The following is a 21,149-nucleotide window of genomic DNA, read 5'->3' as shown; positions in this document are numbered from 1 at the left end:
CCCACTCACCACCGAAGGACAGGCAGGTTATTTCAAATTTTCACTATTATGAACCAAGCCTATGAACCAAGCTGTTATGAACATTCATATTACAAACGTTTGTGTGAACACAAGTCTTCATTTCTCTTGGATAAATGCTGAAGAGTGAGATTACTGAATTGTCTAAGTGCAGGTTTAATTTTATAAGAAATGACTACGCTGTTTTGCAAAGCATCTGTACCATTTTGCATTTCCACAAGCAAAGAATGAGAGAGTTCCAGATTCTCCAAATCCTTGCTAGCACTTGATACTGTTTTATTTTATTTTATTTTATTTTATTTTATTTTATTTTATTTTATTTTATTTTGTTTTATTTCCTAGCCATTCTTCTAGGTGTGTAGTAATATCTCTTAGTGGTTTCAATTTGCATTTACTTAATGACTAATGATGTTGAATGTCTTTTCATGTGCTCTTTTGCCATTCTGAGACTATCTTCTTTGGCAAAGTGTTGAAATCTTTGGCCATTTTTAATTGAGTTGTGTGTTTTGAGTTGGGTGAGTTCTTTATAAATGCAGGAATCAAGCCCTTTATCAGTTTTGTGTTTTGCAGATGCTTTTCTTCCAATCTGTGGCTTGTCTTTTCATTTTCTTGATAATGTCTTTTGAAGAGCAGAAGTTTTAAATTGCGGTGAAGTCTAACTTATCAGGTTTTTTGTTTTTTGTTTTTAATTTATCTTATGGATCATGCTTTTGGTGTTGTATCTAAGAAATCTTTGCTGAACTCAAGATCACAAAGATTTTCTCCTCTTTTTCTCTAGTGCTTTTCTAGTTCTACTTAGGTTTCACATTTAGGTTGATGATTCATCTTTAACATTTATTATGCGCCAGACCCTGGGCCCAGAGCTGGGGGATCACAGAGGCATGAGAACGAGTCCTTTGCTCAAGCATCATCTAGGCTGGGGAGTTGGAGGGTGGGAGACAAGTCACTGCGCTGGGGAAGCAGGACTATTTCCCGGACAAGGGGCCGGAAGCTGGGTTTTACAAGGACTGTAGGAGTTGGGCTGAGAGTGGGAATCAGGGGTGGGAAGCCCACTGTTCTGGGCATGGACTGGCCTTGGGGAGGCCTGGAGACTAGATGATCCGCAGCTGCCCGTCATCGGCTGCGCTGGGTCTGAGCACGAGGCCCCTGGAAGGAGTGGGCAGAGCACAAAATGTGCCTCACCCTGAAACAAAGAGAAGGTTAGGGGCGGCATTACCACATGGCTCGTGCTATGTTTTTTGAGGGACAGGGGACCGTCTTTCTTCACTGAAAGTCACTCGGATCCAACTGTATCACAAAGCCCATCCTTAGGGGGAAGCAGCGGCAGCGTTCCCTAATTGTCTCCAGCTCTCGCCCTAGGGACAGAGCTGTTGCTGTGTTGCTGTTCCGTGCAGGTTTTCTCCTGAGCACCGTGCAAGGGACACGTAATGACAAGGTAATCCCAGGAGCAGCCTGCAACATTATCCCTCATATTCGCGGCTCTTGTGTATATTGAAAGCACAGTACCAGGAGCGTGTCATGCTGGGGGAAGAGAGAGCATATTCCAGGCATTGAATAAATTAACCCTGCAAAGCACAGCAGTGGCTTTCATTAGCCCACTGGCATGACAGGAAAATAGCTGAAGCCCGTGGGTTAGAAAAGAATATTTCAGGAATGCGAAAACAAGAAATCAGCTGCATTCAGTGATTTAGCTTAATCCAGTAACAATAAGGAAGTCCAGCGGAATGACAGCCTGTGCGAAGAGGGGTGTCCACCAGGACTCGCAGGCAACCGGGGTGGCGTGCAGGCGAGTTAGCTCTCTGCCCCTTCTGAAACTATGCAGGCGCCAGCAGACTCCTATCTTTCCCTCATTTCTTTCCGATGGTCCCAGGAGTGAACCCAGACTGCTAACAGGCTCAGCTGCTGCCAAGCCTCTCCCGTCTCCCTCCCCCCCCCCCCCCCCCCGGGCAGGGCAATCTCCCCCAAGCTTGCTGCCCGCAAGGCCTCGCTGCCTGCCATCCTCCGGACACCTCGCCACGGCTCCCGGGGCCACACTGTTCCCCCTCTGCCGCTACCACTGGTCCCTGCCACCACCGTGGGGTTTTTTTGTAGCTGGGAGGTGCCAGACAGCCAAGATTTCTGTGTGTCCCCAGAGACTCCATAGAGTGGCAGACCTCAGAATTTCGGTGTTGTTATGATGGTCCAATTCCTGCCCGTCTCCCTCATCCCCAGAGATTCTTCCGTTGCTCAGACAGACAGCCAGGGCACGGCCCCCACCCCAGCCTCCTGACATGCCACTCCTGCTGGGCCACAGCCCTCTGCGTGGTTGCGATCCAGTTGAGACCCTGCTCTTCTGAGCTCTGCAAGCTCTCATGACTTAGGGCTACCTTTTCGGAATAAAGTCATCATCGTAGAAGATCCACTTCTACCTGATGGGTGTCTTTGGTGAGTCTGTCAGCAACCGTAAGACTCTGAAGGTACCACATCAGAGGAGAAGGCCACCATCGTTGAGCAAGAAGCAAGAGAGAAACCAGATCCAGTCTTAATTTTTTCCCCTCTATATATAGTCTTTACTTTGCCAAGCTCAAAAATTTACTTTGGTTTTTGAATTGGTTGTCTTCCCCCCTCCCCGCCAAACGCAAATACACGCTGACGGCTTGGGCCCTTGTCAGGTGGACCCCTCCCTTGGTCTCCTGAGGGCACCCTGTCTCTGACGGGAGATGCAGATGAGTGAAGAGAAATGAGTAGAGGTGAACACACATCTTCGAGGGGGAAGAGGAATTCAGTATTCATGATAAAGCACTGGAGGGGAAACGAGCCCTTTGAGGAAGTCCCATTGCGTAACTCATGGACCTCGCTGGCTGGAGAGCTTGCTCCCGCCATGATGGACAGTGATGGGGAGGAAGAGCTCCCCCCAGCACTCTCGCCTCTCAGTCAGAAGTGGGGTGTGGGTGGGATTCCTCTGCCACAACTCTTGAATTGGTAAGCCACTTTCTTAGCAAGGGGCCCTGTGAGATGACCCTCTGTGGTTTCTCTTGTTGAGTGGCATTTGTAATATACACCGTGGCGCATGGAGGCGGGCTCTCCAGACTTTGTAGAGCTGGTGCCGGCTCCTTCCTGGCTTATGTTTTTCTTTGGTGGAAAGCCAGCAGGGCTAAAGAGGGGGCAGCGGATGCGGTGAGAGGGCCCAGCTTTCTACCTGTGGACGGAGGCTGTTGTCGCGGAAGTTCCCTGCTTTGCAGCTATGCTCAGCCTTGCTGGGGGGAGGCTTTGTGCCCTCCCTCCTGGGTCGTGGTAGTGCAGGTACACTGCAGTGTGTTGGTGGAGGGCACAGGGGTTCTGCTGGGTGGGTGGGGCAGCGTGCCCTGCCGCTTGCATTGTTCCTAGAGGAAGTAGAACAAAATGAGTCAGAACTGGTCTGCCTGTTGCCTTGGGAGCTGTGTCCCTGACATCACTAGGCTTTGCCCCTTGTCCCACCCGCCTTAGGGGCCCCATTCAGGAACAAAGACACAAAAAAGGTTGGATAAAAGACAAGATACCTAGACTTGATCCTTTAAATTATTGGGTCCCTAAGTCTGTGGTTACCGTCAGCTACCACTAAGCATCTAACATAATTTCATTTATTTTTATGTTTCAATTAAAACATCTGAAATCTCTCCTTTTTTTTTTTAAGATTTTATTTATTTGACAGAGAGAGACACAGCGAGAGAGGGAACACAAGCAGGGGGAGTGGGAGAGGGAGAAGCAGGCTTCCCACTGAGCAGGGAGCCCGATGCGGGGCTCGATCCCAGGACCCTGGGACCGTGACCTGAGCAGAAGGCAGACGCTTAACAACTGAGCCACCCAGGCGCCCCAAGACATCTGAAATCTTAAACCATACAAATGGAAAATATTATTTATCTATTACTGTAAAACTAGGATGCATACCAAAAATTTTAAAGGCCACCCTTCAGGAATAAGTCCAGGAAATGAGATGAAGCAGTAGGTGACTTTAGAGATTTGGTATTGAATGATTTTAGGAACTATTTCTCAAGCATGTTATAAGTGATTGAGATGAATTTTTATAATGCTAATTCTTATACATCAACATGAATATTATTTCTGAGGTAGAAGGGCCCTACAGCTGTGCCAATGGGGTTCCCAACCTGGAAGCTATTTTGGGATTAGGTTTGTTTCCCACCTGTTTAAAGACATGTATAAGACTCATGAATAAGGAAAAAGACTGTCATTGCTTTATAATTCTGTCTTGTATTTGCCCATGAATTCAGCATGTACTCAGTGAATGATACCCATTTTCAGGGCCTCGCCCTGCCTAATGAGGGAGGGGCAGGGAGACACCAGCACACGTTTCTTCGGTGAAAGGCAGAAACTAAATATGCATTAGCGAATATTTGTTGAACACCAACTACATGCCCCCCCGCCCCAGTGTAAATGCCGCAAACACCGTGATGAGCAAGGATGGTAAGGCCCTGCTGTCACCGAGCTTCTGTGGTGGCAGAGGGAGGTAGATGATCAAGGACTGTGATAGTCTTAATTTGGTGATGAAGGCTCTGAAGAAATGAGCAGGGGGTTGCGGCATGGAGTGGGAGAGCTACTCGAGAGAAGGGAAGGAAAACCCCTCCCAAGAGGGAGTGCTCTTGAGCAGAGACCAACTGAGGGGAAGGGAGCCCACTACGTGAAGAGTTGGGGAAACCGTCCAGGCGGAGGGAACAGAGAGTGCAAAGCTCTTCGTTGGGAACTAGCGGGTCATGTTCAAGGAGCTGGAAGCCAGGGGCGCCTGGGTGGCTCAGTCGTTAAGCGTCTGCCTTCCGCTTGGGTCATGATCCCAGGGTCCTGGGATCGAGCCCCGCATTGGGCTCCCTGCTCAGTGGGAAGCCTGCTTCTCCCTCTCCCACTCCCCCTGCTTGTGTTCCCTCTCTTGCTGTGTCTCTGTCAAGTAAATAAATAAAATCTTTAAAAAAAAAAAAAAAGCTGGAAGCCAGCCGTGGGACAGAGCAGGGCAGAGCTTCCCAGCTGAGGTGGGCTGGGCCTGGTGGCCAAGAGACTGGCTGGGGTTTGCTGTTGTAGCCTCCAGGTGAGAGACCAGGACAGGGTATGGGAGTGCCGGAAGACAGCAGCAGGGTTTTCTGCAGGTTTAGAAAGGGGATGGAACATTCATAGAGGGAGGTCTCGAGGTGAACGCCCCACGATGAGAACCGTGAGCCCACTGGCCAGGTGGAGAAGATCAGGGTAAATAGAGAGGGGGGCTTGGCCAAGCCCCACTGGGCGGTCCCTTAAATTGGACCAAGGAGGAGCTGTGAGCCCAGGCCTGGGTGCCCGGCCCAAAGTGGCACAGCCTGGGTCGGCATTGGGGAAGTTAGCAGACTTCTCAGCCTCACTTGTCACCGACTGGACAGCGTGGGTGACACCAGGTGCCCCGGGACAGTCAGGAGCACTAGAGAAGTTCATCTCTGGCGATGGCTGATCGTCGTGCCTGGCACATGGTCAGCGTTGATAGATGTTAGCTTAAAAATAGGTCAAGACCAAGGGTTTGGAGCAGGAAGTGGCGATCGCAGATGATGACAGACTTTGGGAAGTCTGTTAGGAGTCCGGGGATGAGCTTCGGGAGGAACTTTCCCCAGGGAAGTCCGTGTTGGAGAGAAAGGCAGGCCTCCTACAGGAAATGTGGCGGGAGTTCCAGCCCCCAGCCTGGGCCGCTGTGGGCTAGAGAAAGGGGAGCCCCAGGGAGGAGCCCATGATGCCACTGAGGTTTCAGGTCTGGGAGAGCCAGCCAAAGGCTGTGCCGATAATAGAAATGGGGAAGTCGGGGGGCGGGCTGGCTAGTCAGGGTCTGTGCTGTGCACTGTGCTGGGGTCGGCCAAGCTCGGGATAATGCCAGGAGGCTGCCCCCTGGGAAGGGCTCACGAGCCAGCTGCATAGAAGGTAAGTCAGCAGACAAGTCTCAGAGCCCTTGTGAGGCCCCCTGGACTGGGAGAAGTTTCGAGAGGGGGAGATACTTGAGTTCACTTCAGAAGGTGGCATTGAAGTGGGCCAGGCCAAGGGGGGACACGACCGGTGTCCGGCGCTTCCTCTGTTTGCCCCCCACATCTGCTCTCGGTCTCTCTCCTCCAAGGAGAGCAGTGAGCAACAGACTGCAGGGAGTGCAGGAAGATGAGTTTGAGGCATTTTTCCCCCAGCCCCCTGCTAAATGAGTTTCCATGGGTTGGTTGTGTTTCTCTACTGAAGGCCACAGTTTCTGTCTTTCAGTCTCTCTGGGTTCCAACTGCTTCCTCCTCTGAGTCCTGAAGGCCTGGGGGGTGATAACGGTCCTAGCCCGGGGATTCTGCACCTCCCCTTGTTGCTCCTCCAAATCCTGCCCACACCCTTGAAAACGGTTCCCTTCTGAGCTCTCCTCAGTGGGCCAGCCGCTGTCCCAGCCAGGGTCCAGAACTGGGACCAAGTAAATAACATAGCTCAAGATGTTTCCACCTAAATATATTGGAAAGTCTCCAGTTCCCTCCTGCACTCTTGTTTTTGTTTTTCTTACCACATTTTAAAAAAATTGTGGTAAAATACACATAATGCAAAAATTTACCATCGCAACCGTTTTTAAGTGTACAATTCCATGGCATTATGCACTGTTCAACCACAGAACTGTATTCACCTTATAAAACTGGAATTCTAACCCCCATGCCACCCTCCCCCCAGCCTTTGGCAGCCACCATTTTGCTTTCTGTCTCTATGAATTTGACTACTTTATATAAGTGGAATCATACCTATGGTATTTTGGTTTTCTCTAACTGGCTTGTTTCACTTAGCATAATGTCCCCAAGGTTCATCCTTGTCGTGCCATGTATCACATTTCTTTCTTTTTAAGGCTGACTCATATTCCACTGGATTCACATACCACATTTTGTTTATCCATTCATCCAGCAGTAGATCCTTGGGTTACTTCCGTCTTTTGGCTATGGTGAATAATGCTGCTAAGAACATGGAGGTAAAGTATCTTTTTGAGACTCTGCTTTCAGTTATTGGGGAATATACCCAGAAGTGGGCTTACCACATATGATAATTCTATTTTTTTGTTTTTTGAGGAACTGCCATACTGTTTTCCATAGCGGGTGCACCATTTTGCATTCCCAGCAATAGTACACAAGCGTTCCGGTTTCTCCACATCCTCACCAACACTTGTTATTTTGTGTTTGTTGTTGTTGTGTATAGTAGCCATCCTGGTGGGTTGGATGTGGTATCTCATTGTGGTTTTAATTTCCATTTCCCTAATGATTAGTCATGTGTTACAGCTTTTCATGTACTTATTGGCCATGTTTATATCTTCTTTGGAGAAATGTCTGTTCAGGTTCTTCGTCCATTTTAAATCATGTTTGCTTTTGTTGAGTTGTAGGAGTTCTTTTTACATTCTGGATATTAACCATTTCTTCGTCTGCCCAGGCTGCCGTAACAAAATACCACAGACTAAGTGGCTTAAACCACAGACATTTATTTCTCACAGTTGGGGAGACTGGGAAGTCCCAGACCAGGGTGCTGGTTGATTGAGTTCTTTCTGAGGACTCTTTCCTGGCTCATAGATGGTTGCCTTCTTACTATGTCCTCATAAGACCTCTCGTCGGTTTCAAGTCCAACAATCCTATCAAATTAGGATCCCACCCTTATGACCTCATTTAATTTTAATTTATCTCCTAAAAGCCCTGTCTCCAAATACAATAACATTGGGGGCTAGAGTTTCAACAAACGAATATGGGGTATGTGGGGGACATTGTTCAGTCCATAGCAGACCCCTTACCAGATAAATGATTTGCAGGTATCTTCTCCCATTCCATGAGTTGCTTTTGTGCTCCGTTGATTGTGTCCTTTGATGCACAAAGGTCTTTAATTTTGATGTAGTCCTATTTATTTTTTTCTTTTGTTGCCTGTGCTTTGGGTATCATATCCAAGAATCCATTGCCAAACCCAATACCACAAAGCTTTTCCCCTATGTTTTCTTCTAAGCGTTTTACAATTTTAATGCTTGCATTTAGGTCTTTGACCCACTTTTGAGTTAACTTTTGTTTATGGTGCAAGGTAAGGATCCAAATTCGTTCTTTTGAATATGGATATCCAGTTTTCCCAGTACCATCTGTTGAAAAGACTGCCCTTCCCTATTGAATGGTTCTGGCACTGCATTCTAGTTTTTATTCTTTGTTACCCTTCGATAGCTCTTTTTTAAACTATTTCTATAGAAAGAGCTCTTGAAGTATTTCATTTCCATCTCCTTTTCTCCTGCCTTGGCTCATGCACTTTTAATTCTTTGATGTGAAGCCACATTATAGGTAAGGAAATAACTACTAATTAGTGGCCATCCACTGCTTGGGATGTTGCCTTCTTGGTTCAGCTTTGGAGACAGCAGGATGGCCCCGGGCAGTGATTCTGAGCTCTTGCTGGTCTTAATATAGCTCCCAGATTATAACCTCTTTCTTGGTTCTGCATTTCATATTCAGTGACCCAACTCCTCTGTTTCATATCCCAGATTACACCCCATTTGCTATGGATCTCTGCCTTGTGGCAGCATTTCATGGTTTCTACAAGTTCTTACTTCATTTTTGAAGGGGGTTGTTTGTTTGTTTGTTTTTCAGGTTTTGAGATGGTGTGGTTAGCGATGTACAAATGTTCTTTTCTGTTTAGATTTTGTTTTATCACTTCTTGTTTCTTGTTTCCTTTAAATGACTTCTGCTGATGAGATAAATTTTAGTTTGCCATTTTTCTTCTGATATCGAGTGGAGATCTGTTCTTTTCCTTATTTACCGGGAAGGACTCTAAGGCGAATGGGATGAGTTCTCGTCTCAAGACCACAGGAAATAATAAACTTGGAAGGGTTTCCTGTGGCCTCCAGCTGAAGCCTGGGATTCCCTCGGCTGCTCCCAAAACAGTCTCAGCATTAACATTCCAGTGTTGGATGGGAAACGAACCAGGTGCCTGTCTAAGAACTAGCATCCAAGAACTCTTGTTCTTCCTCTAGATCTGAGTTTCTCAACCTTGACTGCTGACATTTAGGCTAGACACTTCATTATTGGGGCCACCCTTTGGATTGTAGGATGTCTGGCAGCATCTCTAGGTCTACCCAGTAGCACACCCCAAGTTGTGACAACCAACACTGTGTCCATACACTGCCAAAGGCCCCCGGTGGCAGAACCACCCAGCCCAGTTTGCGACCTACTGTGGAGGAGGTCAAGAGCAAACTCAGCACATGCTCTGAAAAGCTCAAGCTAGGTATTTTCAGCATGTTCACTTATGTTCTGTTTCCTGCCGAGTCCCCTGGTGATTGAGCTATGTGAACATTCATATTTTGTTAGTTCTCAGACTTGAATGCCTTAGCTTTCCGCTTCCTAGTGCTTATTGTACTTGTAGTCAAGACCTCAGTGCCTCTCCCACTCTCAGACCCTCCTTATTTCACGATCGTCCAGAATGGGTTCCCCGTCGCCCTTCTGTTCTCTTGCCTTAAAAAGGTCATAAGTCTGAGGCCCCCCAAACAACCCTTCCAACACAGATTCCGAGGGCAGCGATGAAGGAGCAGAGGAACATGATTCGAGGAGGCAAGAGACATGTGCATGGGCTCTGATGTTCCCCCAGGACCAGACACCTAATCATATTCCTAAAATAGCTGTTACCACTGCCCTCCCTCCCCCCCTCCCTACCTCTCTCTCATTTCTTTTCTACTTTATGCCATATAATTTATGAGTTACGGTTTAAATATAAGTCTTACTCTCTTCTGGAAAGAGAAGAAGCTTGGTAAGAAAATAAAATGTTTGGACTGCCTTTGCTGTATCCCAAAGATTTTGAATAGCTGTGTTTTCATTTTCATTTGTTTCCATGAATTTTTTTAATTCTTCTTTAATTTCCTGGTTGACCCATTCATTCTTTAGTAGGATGCTCTTTAGCCTCCGTGTATTTGAGTTCTTTCCGACTTTCCTCTTGTGATTGAGTTCTAGTTTCAAAGCAATGTGGTCTGAAAATAGGCAGGGAATGATCCCAATCTTTTGGTACCGGTTGAGACCTGATTTGGGACCTAGGATGTGATCTATTCTGGGGAATGTTCCATGGGCACTAAAGAAGAATGTGTATTCTGTTGCTTTGGGATAGAATGTTCTGAATATATCTGTGAAGTCCATTTGGTCCAGTGTGTTATTTAAAGCCTTTATTGCCTTGTTGATCTTTTGCTTAGACGATCTGTCCATTTCAGTGAGGGGGGTGTAAAGTCCCCCACTATTATTGTATTGTTGTCGATGTGTTTCTTTGCTTTTGTTATTAATTGCCTTATATAATTGGCTGCTCCCATGTTAGGGGCATAGATATTTATAATTGTTAGATCTTCTTGTTGGATAGACTCTTTAAGTAGGATATAGTGTCCTTCCTCATCTCTTATTACAGTCTTTGGTTTAAACTCTAATTTGTCTGATATAAGGATTGCCACCCCAGCTTTCTTTTGGTGTCCGTTAGCCTGGTAAATGTTTTCCACTCCCTCACTTTCAATCTGGGGGTGCCTTTGGGTCTAAAGTGAGTCTCTTGCAGACAGCATATCAATGGGTCTTGTTTTTTAATCCAATCTGATAGCCTGTGTCTTTTGATTGGGGCATTTAGCCCATTTACATTCAAGGTAACTATTGAAAGATAAGAATTTAGTGCCACTGTATTTCTGTAAGGTGACTGTTACTGTATATTGTCTGTGTTCCTTTCTGGTCTATGTTGCTTTTAGGCTCTCTCTTTGCTTAGAGGACCCGTTTCAATATTTCTTGTAGGGCTGGTTTTGTGTTTGCAAATTCCTTTAGTTTTTGTTTGTCCTGGAAGCTTTATCTCTCCTTCTATTTTCAATGGCAGCCTAGCTTGATGTAGTATTCTTGGCTGCATTTTTTTTTAAGATTTTATTTTTATTTATTTATTTGAGAGAGAGAGTACAAGCTGGGGAGAGAGGCAAAGGGAGAGAGAGAAGCAGGCTCCCCACTGAGCAGGGAGCCTGATGTGGGGCTCGATCCCAGGACCCTGGGATCATGACCTGAGCTGAAGGCAGACACTTAACCGATTGAGCCACCCAGGTGCCCCTAGGCTGCGTATTTTTCTCATTTAGTGCCCTGAATATATCTTGATATTTGCAACGACGTGTATGGAACTGGAGGGTGTTATGCTGAGTGAAATAAGTCAATCAGAGAAAGACATGTATCATATGACCTCACTGATATGAGGAATTCTTAATCTCAGGAAACAAACTGAGGGTTGCTGGAGTGGTGGGGGGTGGGAGGGATGGGGTGGCTGGGTGACAGACATTGGGGAGGGTATGTGCTATGGTGAGCGCTATGAATTGTGCAAGACTGTTGAATCACAGATCTGTACCTCTGAAACAAATAATACAGTATATGTTAAAAAAAAAAAAAAGAAAAAGAAGATAGCAGGAGGCGAAGAATGAAGGGGGGGAATTCGGAGGGGGAGACGAACCATGAGAGACTACGGACTCTGAAAAACAAACTGAGGGTTCTAGAGGGGAAGGGGGGTGGGGGGGTGGGTTAGCCTGGTGATGGGTATTAAAGAGGGCACGTTCTGCATGGAGCACTGGGTGTTATGCACAAATAATGAATCATGGAACACGACATCTAAAACTAATGATGTCATGTATGGTGATTAACATAACATAATAATAAAAAAAAGAATATAGTCAGTGGTATTTTGATAATGTTTAATAATTTAATAATGGTAATTTAATGAAACAGATGGTAGTTACACTTGCATAAGTGTATAGAGTTGTCAAATCACTCTGCTGTACACCTAAAACTAATGTAACACTGTGTCGAATATACCTCAATAAAAAAACTAAGAAATAAAAAATGAAATAAAATGTTTGGAAAATTTTAAAAAGATACCCCTGGGAAGGCCCTCTTCCCGCCCGTGCGGGGGTGGGTTCCTAGATCTAGTTGTAATTCCTTCATCAACTTGATCCTTTGAGATGGTTTAGGAGGATTTGCAGAAATCAAGGAATTAACAATACAAATCTTTTTTTTTTTTAATTTCTTGTACTTGGCCAGAGCCCATCTATTTACTTTCTGTTACTAACTCACATCCACAGGGAAATTATTATTCACCCAGTATTCACACCTGTGTCCTCAGTAGCTAGGCTGTATTAAGGTTGGCGCCGATTCTCAGGATGGGAATGTGTCGGCTCTCAGTGTTTATTTTCCTCTCTACTCACCCTCTTTCGTGTTTCCGCAAGAAAATAGGCTGCTCTGTTTACAGGAGGGGCCCTTCCCTTAAATCGGGTATGTCTGGCTCCTGCCACTGAAATTGGTCTAATGGGTCCGTTGCTGTGTATTGTTGAGATTATGAAGCGGAGCGGCCCTCCAGCGAACACAATGAAAAGTGTTTGCAGGAAAGGCAGCTGATACCGGTTGAGTGCCTTTTATGTGCCTGGCCCTCGGTATCCATGTTTTCTTTCCATCGGCACTGATGACTCCAGTTTATTGGGGGAAGATGTTGAGAATCATGATGTTGGAAAAGCATGCCCGAGTTCACACAGCAAACAGTGATGCTGCGTTTGGACCAGGAGCGTTGGATCCAAAAGCCTTCCTGCTCTCCCAGGGGAGCAAAGACGATTCACAGAGGCCTTATCCATCCCTGGTGTGTAAGGGCCAATGACAGCTGGGTTTGAATCCTGGCTCCATCATAAACTCTGTGATTTGGGCAAGTCGCTTAACCCTCCTGAGCCAAAGTTTCCTCATCAGTAAAGGGGGGGTGATACCTCCTAGGGTTATGGTGAGGATTTACCCATGAGGAGCTCTTAGCAGAGTTACTCTCACACACTGTAACGATCTGGTTCCCTGTGTCAGAAGTGGGGTGCACAAAAGTCTGCAGCAATCTGGGAGTGGAGCCTATGGGCACCTGCTCCCCTTCCGGCAGGAGGCCTTCCTGGAAGTGGGTAGAGGGCTGGGCCAAAGCCGGCCAAGCACTGCCGATGGACAGCTTTGAGCGTAAACCTTTCTGGTCTGTTCCAGAAGAGCCCAGAGCCAGGTATGGGCAGAGCAAGGGAAAAGAGGCAGTCTCCAGACAACTTGGAGAACACTGGGAAGACACTGGTACAGGCTGGAGGTGAGGGCTGGGGCGAGGTTTAGTAATGTCCTAAGCCATGAGAAGGGGGAGCAGGGTGCAAAGCTAGTGTTGGGTCTGACTGGAGCGTTTTCCTCACACACCAGCTCTCATCCTCTTATCCATCCCTGGGAAGCTGCACTGATCCTGTGGAGCCCGATACTGCTCCAGGAGTCCCATCCCTACCTATAGGGTTCTCTTCCGGGTGCACACGAGTGGGACATTAATTATCTCATTTCTGTATATTTCGAATTTGGAAAGAAGGTGGCATTTGAAGGGAAGAATCTGGCTGGTGGATGGGTCCAAAATAGAAGGCTTGGTCTGGGAAAAATGATGGGAAAAAAAGAGTGGAGGGAGCCAAGAAAGGATAGCATGGCAAACAGGAGGGGTCCAGATGAGACATGCTCTCTGGTAATAATTTGATTGGGTTCAGAAGTTTCTAGGAGGAATGATGCAAGTGAAGTAACCCTGAGAATTTTGCCTCAGAGCAAGTAACTCATCAGTCTTTGAAAAAAGGCTGAACATTTTCCAGGTGCACTGCCCAGAAGATTTGTTGGCCAGATTTGTTGCCAGAGATTAAGAGAGGAGTTTAGATCTTGAGTTTTGACCAAGAATCACCTTGGTCTTGGGCAGAATCACTTTATGTTTTCATAAAGTAAGCCCTGTAATAGTCATTTCGAACCAGTTATAATCATAACGTATAGGGATGCCTTGATTAAACAGATATTTTATTTGAGTCATCTTCATAAAGACAGACTGACATGTTCCAGGCTGGTTCTGTAGTAACTGGTAAAAGTAATCAGTCATGCTCTTCAAGAATTACTCAGGCCATGTCGGCTCATTTCTGTTGAGAGTCCCAATAAGATGAGTTACTGTGTAGTTGCCAATCTAGGAATGCTCTCGTTGTTGCCATGGAAACCAGCATTAAGCATCACAGATCAAGAAAGAAAAGAAAAATAATTGGTGCTAAACCTCAGTAAAATACACAAGAAGTACTACAGAATTAAAAAAAAAAATCATCACGATATCCGGCACCAAGCTGAGACTAATCAGGTTCAGCACTAAATCATAGAACTGAAATCATGGAGACGTTTTCTCAGAAACACTGGCGAGAAAACACGGCAAAGTCTTCACACACCTATCTTCACCTGTAGCTACGTCCCCATAGGGGCGGGTACAGCAGGGATGAGCTGCAGGTGGATTCTTGGACAGGTGTCACCGCCATCGAATCACTGGAAGTAGGAATAGGAGCTGGCTCGTCCTGGCTGAGAAGCGCCGTCAGTTGGGGATGGTGTCTTCAGCCAGGAACAGAAGAGGTCACAGCCTGAGCTAGGCTGGGGAGGCAGCCTATTGTTTTTCCGATAGGTGGCTGGTGCCATCTACCCGGATGCGGGGAGGCTCTGGAGAGGGGGCCCAGAGCCGCTTGGCACCAGCTAGGACCCTCCCTCGGGGACAGTTCATTAGACTTCCAGGTTCTATGAGTGTGGCCCCTGGAATTAGCTGTCTGTCGCCTACTGGTGTTTTTTTTAAAGTGCATTTTTCTGGTTTGTTTCTTTGAAGGGATGCGGCATTACCTGGGGTTTTGGTATTCTGTGCCACACCCTTGGTCACTGGAATACACAATGGCAGGGGCAGGGCTGGAGCTGAATGAGCCCCTAGAGAGCATTTACTCCTGTGTTATTGCGCTATTGATAGAAGAAAACGGGCTCGGAGAGGTCTGGAGAGGGCAGGCCACTCCTCACTCAGGAATGAGAACCCTGACTGCTGATGGCAAGCCTCAGGCTGCCTTCCACACCTCTGGCTGCAGGCTGTCCCCTCCAGCCTTTAACTGCAGCCTGCTCCTTAGCACAGATTTCTTTCATAAGACAGTTTAGTTTGTGGGGGGCTTAACTCTGCCATACAATGTCACGTCCGGCCAATTAAAATATGCTCCATTCATTTTTAAATGATACCCATTTTTGCTTGAAAGAAGGAAAAAGCTATGCTTCTGTGAAATCCAATTTTCAAGTAATTCATTTAGATCCATTTGAAAATTAGGTAGGTTGTGCCCTTGTCAACCCCGAAGCTGCAAGGCTTGTGGACACAGAATGTCTTGACTCGAGCTGCCCTGTTTTAAGGGGATATGTATTTAGCATATGGCCATATAGTATAATAGCAGAGCATAATAATAGTATGTATTATACCATATATTAATACAGTTATACCCTGAATAAGAAGGAGCCGACATTTGGCTGAAAAGTAATGTCAGAGCATCAATTATATCGCAGGTAAGTTTCACTAGTTTGGTAAAAGCCAGCATGAATTGTACAAAGTAGCCTTCACGCGAAGGTGTCAGCTCCAGAGAATACTCACCGTGCAGCCCAAAGAGAAACCTTCGATCTCTGTGATAACTGTGGGAACGTGGAGATGTGGGGAGAGCTCTGTGATGTTGCTCAGCATGTTCGAGTTGTGGACACATGTTTCTCTTTTCCATCTTGTGCAGAAAGACGGACTCACTAGGACAAACATGAGGAGCGCAGCCAAACCCTGGAATCCGGTCATCAAAGCGGGCAGCCATGGGACAGACCGTGCACGGCCCCTCCCTGCGGCCCCTTCAGGCATGAAGAGTTCGAAATCTTCCACCTCGCTGGCTTTTGAGTCCCGGCTCAGCAAGGTACAGACCGAAACACCCAGCACATGGCTGCTGGGCGCCCCCCGGGAGCCCTGGGCGGGAGGACTGAAGAGGGCAGTAAGGAAGACTAGCAGCCTGTCGAGGTCAGGAAGGAGGCTCCCCGGAGGGTCCCAGGAGAACCAGCCCATCCTGACCCAAAGGAACAGAGCAAGGGCAGGGAGCAGGGGTGCTCTGGGCCTGAGAAAGGAAATGTGCAACATGCTTAACAGAGAAACTAAGATTCCCCTGCCCTGAATGATGTGGACTCTCCGGTTAGAGTTTTGCCCCCAGCACCCTAGCAGATGGGGTTCCAGATCACCAGTGATCTCCTCAATCCTGATCATGGAGTTGTCAATTCTCCATCTCGTCTTACTTGCCTGTCAGTAGCGTTAACATGATTGATTGCGCCCTCCGTCTAGGAGTACCTTCTCTCCGTTGTCTCCTCCCTCCCTGGCGGCACCTCGGGGTCTCCGCTGCTGGCTCCTGCTCATCCTCTGGGTTTCTAATGTCAGGTGGGCCCAGGGTGCAGTTTGGGGAGGTCTCACCTCGTTTCTAGCTGCTGTGTCACCCCCAAAGCCTCCCTTACTATCCTGAGATGAGATTCAGAGATCGTATAACCTGCCTACACACGTACTCTTGAAAAATCAATATAACATCCTAACTATAAAAGAAAAAGAAGAGGCAATCCATGTTTAATTAAATAATCTGTATTTGCCTCTGCATGTGCTTGAGCGTGACTGCTGATAGACCCAAGGTGCTCCAAGGAGCACAAGGATGGGGCAGCTGTGTAGGAAGTACATTGTTTTTCCATGTAAAACCAAGGGATGCTCAAGGCTCAGATAAGGACAAAAAGGTGCTCCCCCTCTGTGAATGTCTGCAGAACATGTGAGAGTTCTGTGGGATATGGGACAACGTCTGGGTTCCTCATCCTCCCACCCATTAAATACAAGTAGCACCTCCAATCAAGGGGATGACTAAACATGGCCCAGCCCGCCCAATTTCCAACAGGCTCCCCAAGTGAGGGTCAGCACTGGCCGAGTTGAGAAAAGTTGTTCTAGGTGTTAGCGTCTGTTCTCGTGAATTTTAATATTACAGTTGACACTTGAACATGGGTTTGAATTGCATATTTTCTACAGTACAGTATGTAAGTGTATTTTCTTAACATTTTCTTCTCTCTAGCTTACTTTACTATAGGAATACAGTATGTAATACAGATCACATACAAACTAGGTGTTAATCGACTGTTTACGTTACCCGTAAGCCTTCTGGTCAATAGTAGGCTATGAATAAAGTTTTGGGGGAGTCAATAGTCATACATGATTTTTGACTCCTAACCCCTGTGCTGTTCAAGGGTCGACTATACGCGTGGATGACATACGAATTTGCATCTCCATCCAGGAACCCTCCAGCTGCTTTTGTGACATCACCACTTAGATGTCTAAAAGGCACCTACATGGGCGCCTGGGTGGCTCAGCTGGTTAAGCGACTGCCTTCGGCTCAGGTCGTGATCCTGGAGTCCCAGGATCGAGTCCTGCCTCGGGCTCCCTGCTCGGCAGGGAGTCTGCTTCTCCCTCTGACCCTCCTCCCTCTCGTGCTCTCTGTCTCTCATTCTCTCTCTCTCAAATAAATAAATAAAATCTTTAAAAATAAAAAAATAAAAAAATAAAAAAAATAAAAGGCACCTACAGGGACGCCTGGGCAGCTCAGTTGGTTAAGCATCTGACTCTTGGTTTTGGCTCAGGTCATGATCTTGGGGTCGTGAGATCAAGTCCCGTGTCAGGCTCTGTGCTCAGCATAGAATCTGCTTGAGATTCTCTCTCCCTTACGCGTCCTATTGCTCGCTCTCTCTCTCTTTCTAAAATTAATAAATAAATCTTTAAAAAAATAAAAGTAAGTAAAAGGCTCCTAGAATGTAACATGTCCAAAACAGACTCCTTCCCCTCCACCTCCTGCGCCCCTGTGAATCTTCCCCTTTGAGCAACTTCATCCTCTTAGTGGTTCAGGCCATTCAGCATCTGGGACCCTGCTTTCCTCACATGCCACAGACCATCAGCAAAATGCCATCCCTTCTGCCTTCAAAATCGACGTCAAGCCAGCTGCCTCTGCCTCCCTTGGGACCCCCTGGCTCATGCCACCACCTTCCTTGCACGGCCTTCCTCAACCATCCCTGTGCTTTTGTCTTTGCACCCCACATTCTGTTCTCAGCGGAAACCAGAGTGGTCCTTTCAACACATATGTTCCATCACGTCTCGGGGCTCCCCATTTCACTCGGGCTGAAAAGCAAAGTCCTTGATATAGCCAGTGATGCCCTGGAGATCCCATTCCCTCTCAGATGTCCTTGCCCTCCCCTCTGCTCTACCTCCCTCCTTCCGGGCTCCAGCCATATGCTCTCCTGGTGCCCAGTGGCACTGCCCCTCCATGAGCTAGACGCACCTCTGCAGCAGCCTGTTTGCAGCTCCTCTGCCTGGAGCATTCCTCCCCCCGCCCCCAGCCCTGCACCTCTGCCAGTTCTTCTTTAAGTCTATGCTCAAATGTCACCTTATCAGATATCACCCCTGATCACTCACTGGAAAGTGCCCCTTGGGCCCCCATACACCCTCCTCGCCCTGCCTCATCTTCCTTCTTAGCTCTTACTCCCATTGCACACACCTGCTTGGGCAGCGTCTGTCTCGCAACGAATAGAACAGGAGCCCCATAGGGCAGGGGCTGTGTGCTCTTTTGTTTCTTGCACAGCTCTGTCCCTCACGCTTAGAAAAGCACCTGTTCCCTGGCGGGCACTCAGTATTTATCAAGTGCCCAAGGACACCGGCTCTTCTGGGAGTGGCAGTATGATGGGATGCTGGAATAAGGAGGAGCACGGTCTTCGGTGGGTCAGACCAGGCTGAGTTGGGATCCTGCCTCGACCACTTTCTAGCTGTGAAACCTCAGGCAAGCTATGTAGTTGTCCTGAGTTCTGAGATGAAGATAATACCTTATTTGCCGTGAGGAGTAAATGTGGACAAAATGTCCTACCCATAATTTTGTTTATCATTCTATTACACTGGACTTGCCCATTATTTCCATGGTTTTTATTTTTATTATCTTTGACCCATAGCACATTTGGGAGACTTTTTTTTTTTAAAAGATTTTATTTATTTGTTTGAGAGAGAGAGAAAGCATAAGCAGGGGGAGCAGCAGAGGGAGAGGGAGAAGAAGCAGACTCCTTGCTGAGCAGGGAGCCCGACGCAGGACTCCATCCCAGGACCCTGGGACCATGACCTGAGCCGAAGGCAGACGCTTAACCAACTGAGCCACCTGGGCGCCTCAGGGAGACATTTTTAATATAGATTTTAAATTAATACATATACTTCAGACCATTAGAGCTTCTGGAATCTATCAAAATGTTTTTTTAAGCAGTGTTTAATAAAAAAGATCTGAAGCTCAGGTGGGTTTCCTGAGGACAATGAAATGCTGGCTGCTTCTGCCCGATAGGTAAATGTTTTTGGAAACTTGTTCCACGGGGAAAATGTCAGGGGAAAAGCAAATATCCATGTTGTCATCTCTGATGCTTGGGGTCTCCAGGACGTACTCTATAAAAGAGGAAGCGTTCGAGGGAAGGGGTAGCAGAAGGAGCTGTACCAAGCCTGTGCCTTTCTAGCCCTTGTCGTGTTTCTGCGTTTCGACCATTCTCCCCTTCCCACCTCCAGCCGTGGGTAAAGGATCTGTTTCCCTCCATAGTTTACTATGGAAATGGCAAGCGCACAGAGACATTGAGTGACAGTGACACCCATGCACCAGCCACCTGGATGCTACAGTTGCCATCTTTACTGCATTTGTTTTATAGTAAGTGGATACATATGGGATGCATAGATATATTTGAGCGAGTGACAAATAGGAAAACTGAAACAAAGCCACCAAAGTGAGATGAAAGGCCCTACTTCGAATACTGGCCCCAGCTGCAGGAGCAGTGTAAGAACCGGGTGAGGGGCGAGGAGCCCAGGTGGTCCGGAGGATGTTGCTGTAGGTCTTCCATGGGCTGCTCAAGCCCAGTGCAGGAAAGGAAAGCCCTGGGTGCTCGGATGCGGACAGGCCACTTCATTCTGGCCATTAATAAGGCCCACGTCTACGAGTCAGGACCCCCTTCGTTGCAAATGGCGAAGCGTTGGCTTGAGGAGCTTCAGCAGAAAAGAAGTGGATTGAGCAGATCCTAGGCTCCCGTGTCACTGGGGGTAGAACAGAGGTACAAGACTGGAGCTCAGAGAGGCCGGCACCAGGGACCAGGACATGCCAGAACACTTTCTCTGCCGCTCATCTCTGCTCCTTCGCCTCCTGATGTCTGTTCTCCTGCGGCTTGTATTACAAAGCATGGCTGCCAGCAAGCCCGCGCACCCCACATCCCTTGGAAGACCTGGCTGCTTTGCTTACTTCCAATTACCTCTTTTGCTTACTTCTGATTTGTTAAAAAAAAAAAAAAAAAAAATCGAACAACAAGCAAAAAACTGGGAAAGGTCTCTGCTTGGCTAAGCATGAGTCATATACTGACCCTGGCCAATCTCCTGTGGCCAGGGGGGCCAGAGGCCCCCCCCTCGGAAAGCAGGGCAGTTTAGGCATGTTCTGCATGACGCTTGGGGACCCAGCCAGTCTTACGTAATCATTCTCCGGGAGTCTCCCTCCCTGTGCTGCCTGATGCACCAGCCACTGGCCACGGGTGGCAGTTGAGCCCTTGAAATGTCAAAATTAAATGTGCCTTGGGGCACCTGGGTGGCTCAGGCATTAAGTGTCTGCCTTCGGCTCAGGTCACGATCCCGGGATCCTGGGATCGAGCCCCGCATCGGGCTCCCTGCTCGGCAGGAAGCCTGCTTCTCCCTCTCCCACTCCCCCTGCTTGTGTTCCCTCTCTTCCTGTGTCTCTCTCTGTCAAATAAATAAATAAAAATCTTAAAAAAAAAAAAAATTAAATGTGCCTTAAGTGTGAAATACACACCCGATTGTGACGAGTCAGTGCCAAAAAAATGTAAAATGCCTCATTCATATATTTTACACTGATAATATTTTGAATGTGTTGGGTTAAGAAAATATATTTTTTTATTTAAATGTTTTATTGAAAATTTAATATTTACAATTATTGTTTGTATTTTTCTCTTGTAATTTTAATTTAAAAACTTAAAATTTTTTTTATTAACATATAATGTATTGTTTGTTTCAGAGGTACAGGTCTGTGATTCATCAGTCTTACACAATTCACAGTGCTCACCATAGCACATACCCTCCCCAGTGCCCATCACCCAGCCACCCCATCCCTCCCACCTCCCTCCACTCCAGCAACCCTCAGTTTGTTTCCTGAGATTAAGAGTCACTTACGGTTTGTCTCCCTCTCTGGTTTCATCTTGTTTCATTTTTCCCTCCCTTCCCCTATGATCGTCTGT

At 47.1% G+C, this 21,149-nt stretch overlaps 1 protein-coding gene across 7 annotated transcripts in view; it reads left to right on the top strand.

Annotated features, from left to right (window-relative positions):
• SPECC1 (sperm antigen with calponin homology and coiled-coil domains 1) overlaps positions 1-21,149 on the top strand; it is a 268,987-nt gene that overhangs the window by 65,485 nt on the left and 182,353 nt on the right. For 6 of the 7 annotated variants that reach the window (XM_032431932.1, XM_032431934.1, XM_032431931.1 and 3 more), the window contains one exon: positions 15,578-15,748. In XM_032431932.1, the coding sequence (XP_032287823.1) occupies positions 15,602-15,748 (147 nt within the window). In that variant the 5' untranslated portion in view covers positions 15,578-15,601. Of the gene's footprint in view, positions 1-5,744; positions 5,920-15,577; positions 15,749-21,149 lie in introns of those variants that run through there. The other variant, XM_032431935.1, reaches the window with a different exon arrangement.

The sequence above is a fragment of the Phoca vitulina genome, unplaced genomic scaffold (assembly GCF_004348235.1).
Source record: "Phoca vitulina isolate PV1807 unplaced genomic scaffold, GSC_HSeal_1.0 scaffold47, whole genome shotgun sequence".
Taxonomy (NCBI): domain Eukaryota; kingdom Metazoa; phylum Chordata; class Mammalia; order Carnivora; family Phocidae; genus Phoca; species Phoca vitulina.
The sequence above is the reverse complement of the archived record's forward strand: the minus strand, read 5'-3'. Positions and strand labels throughout refer to the sequence as shown.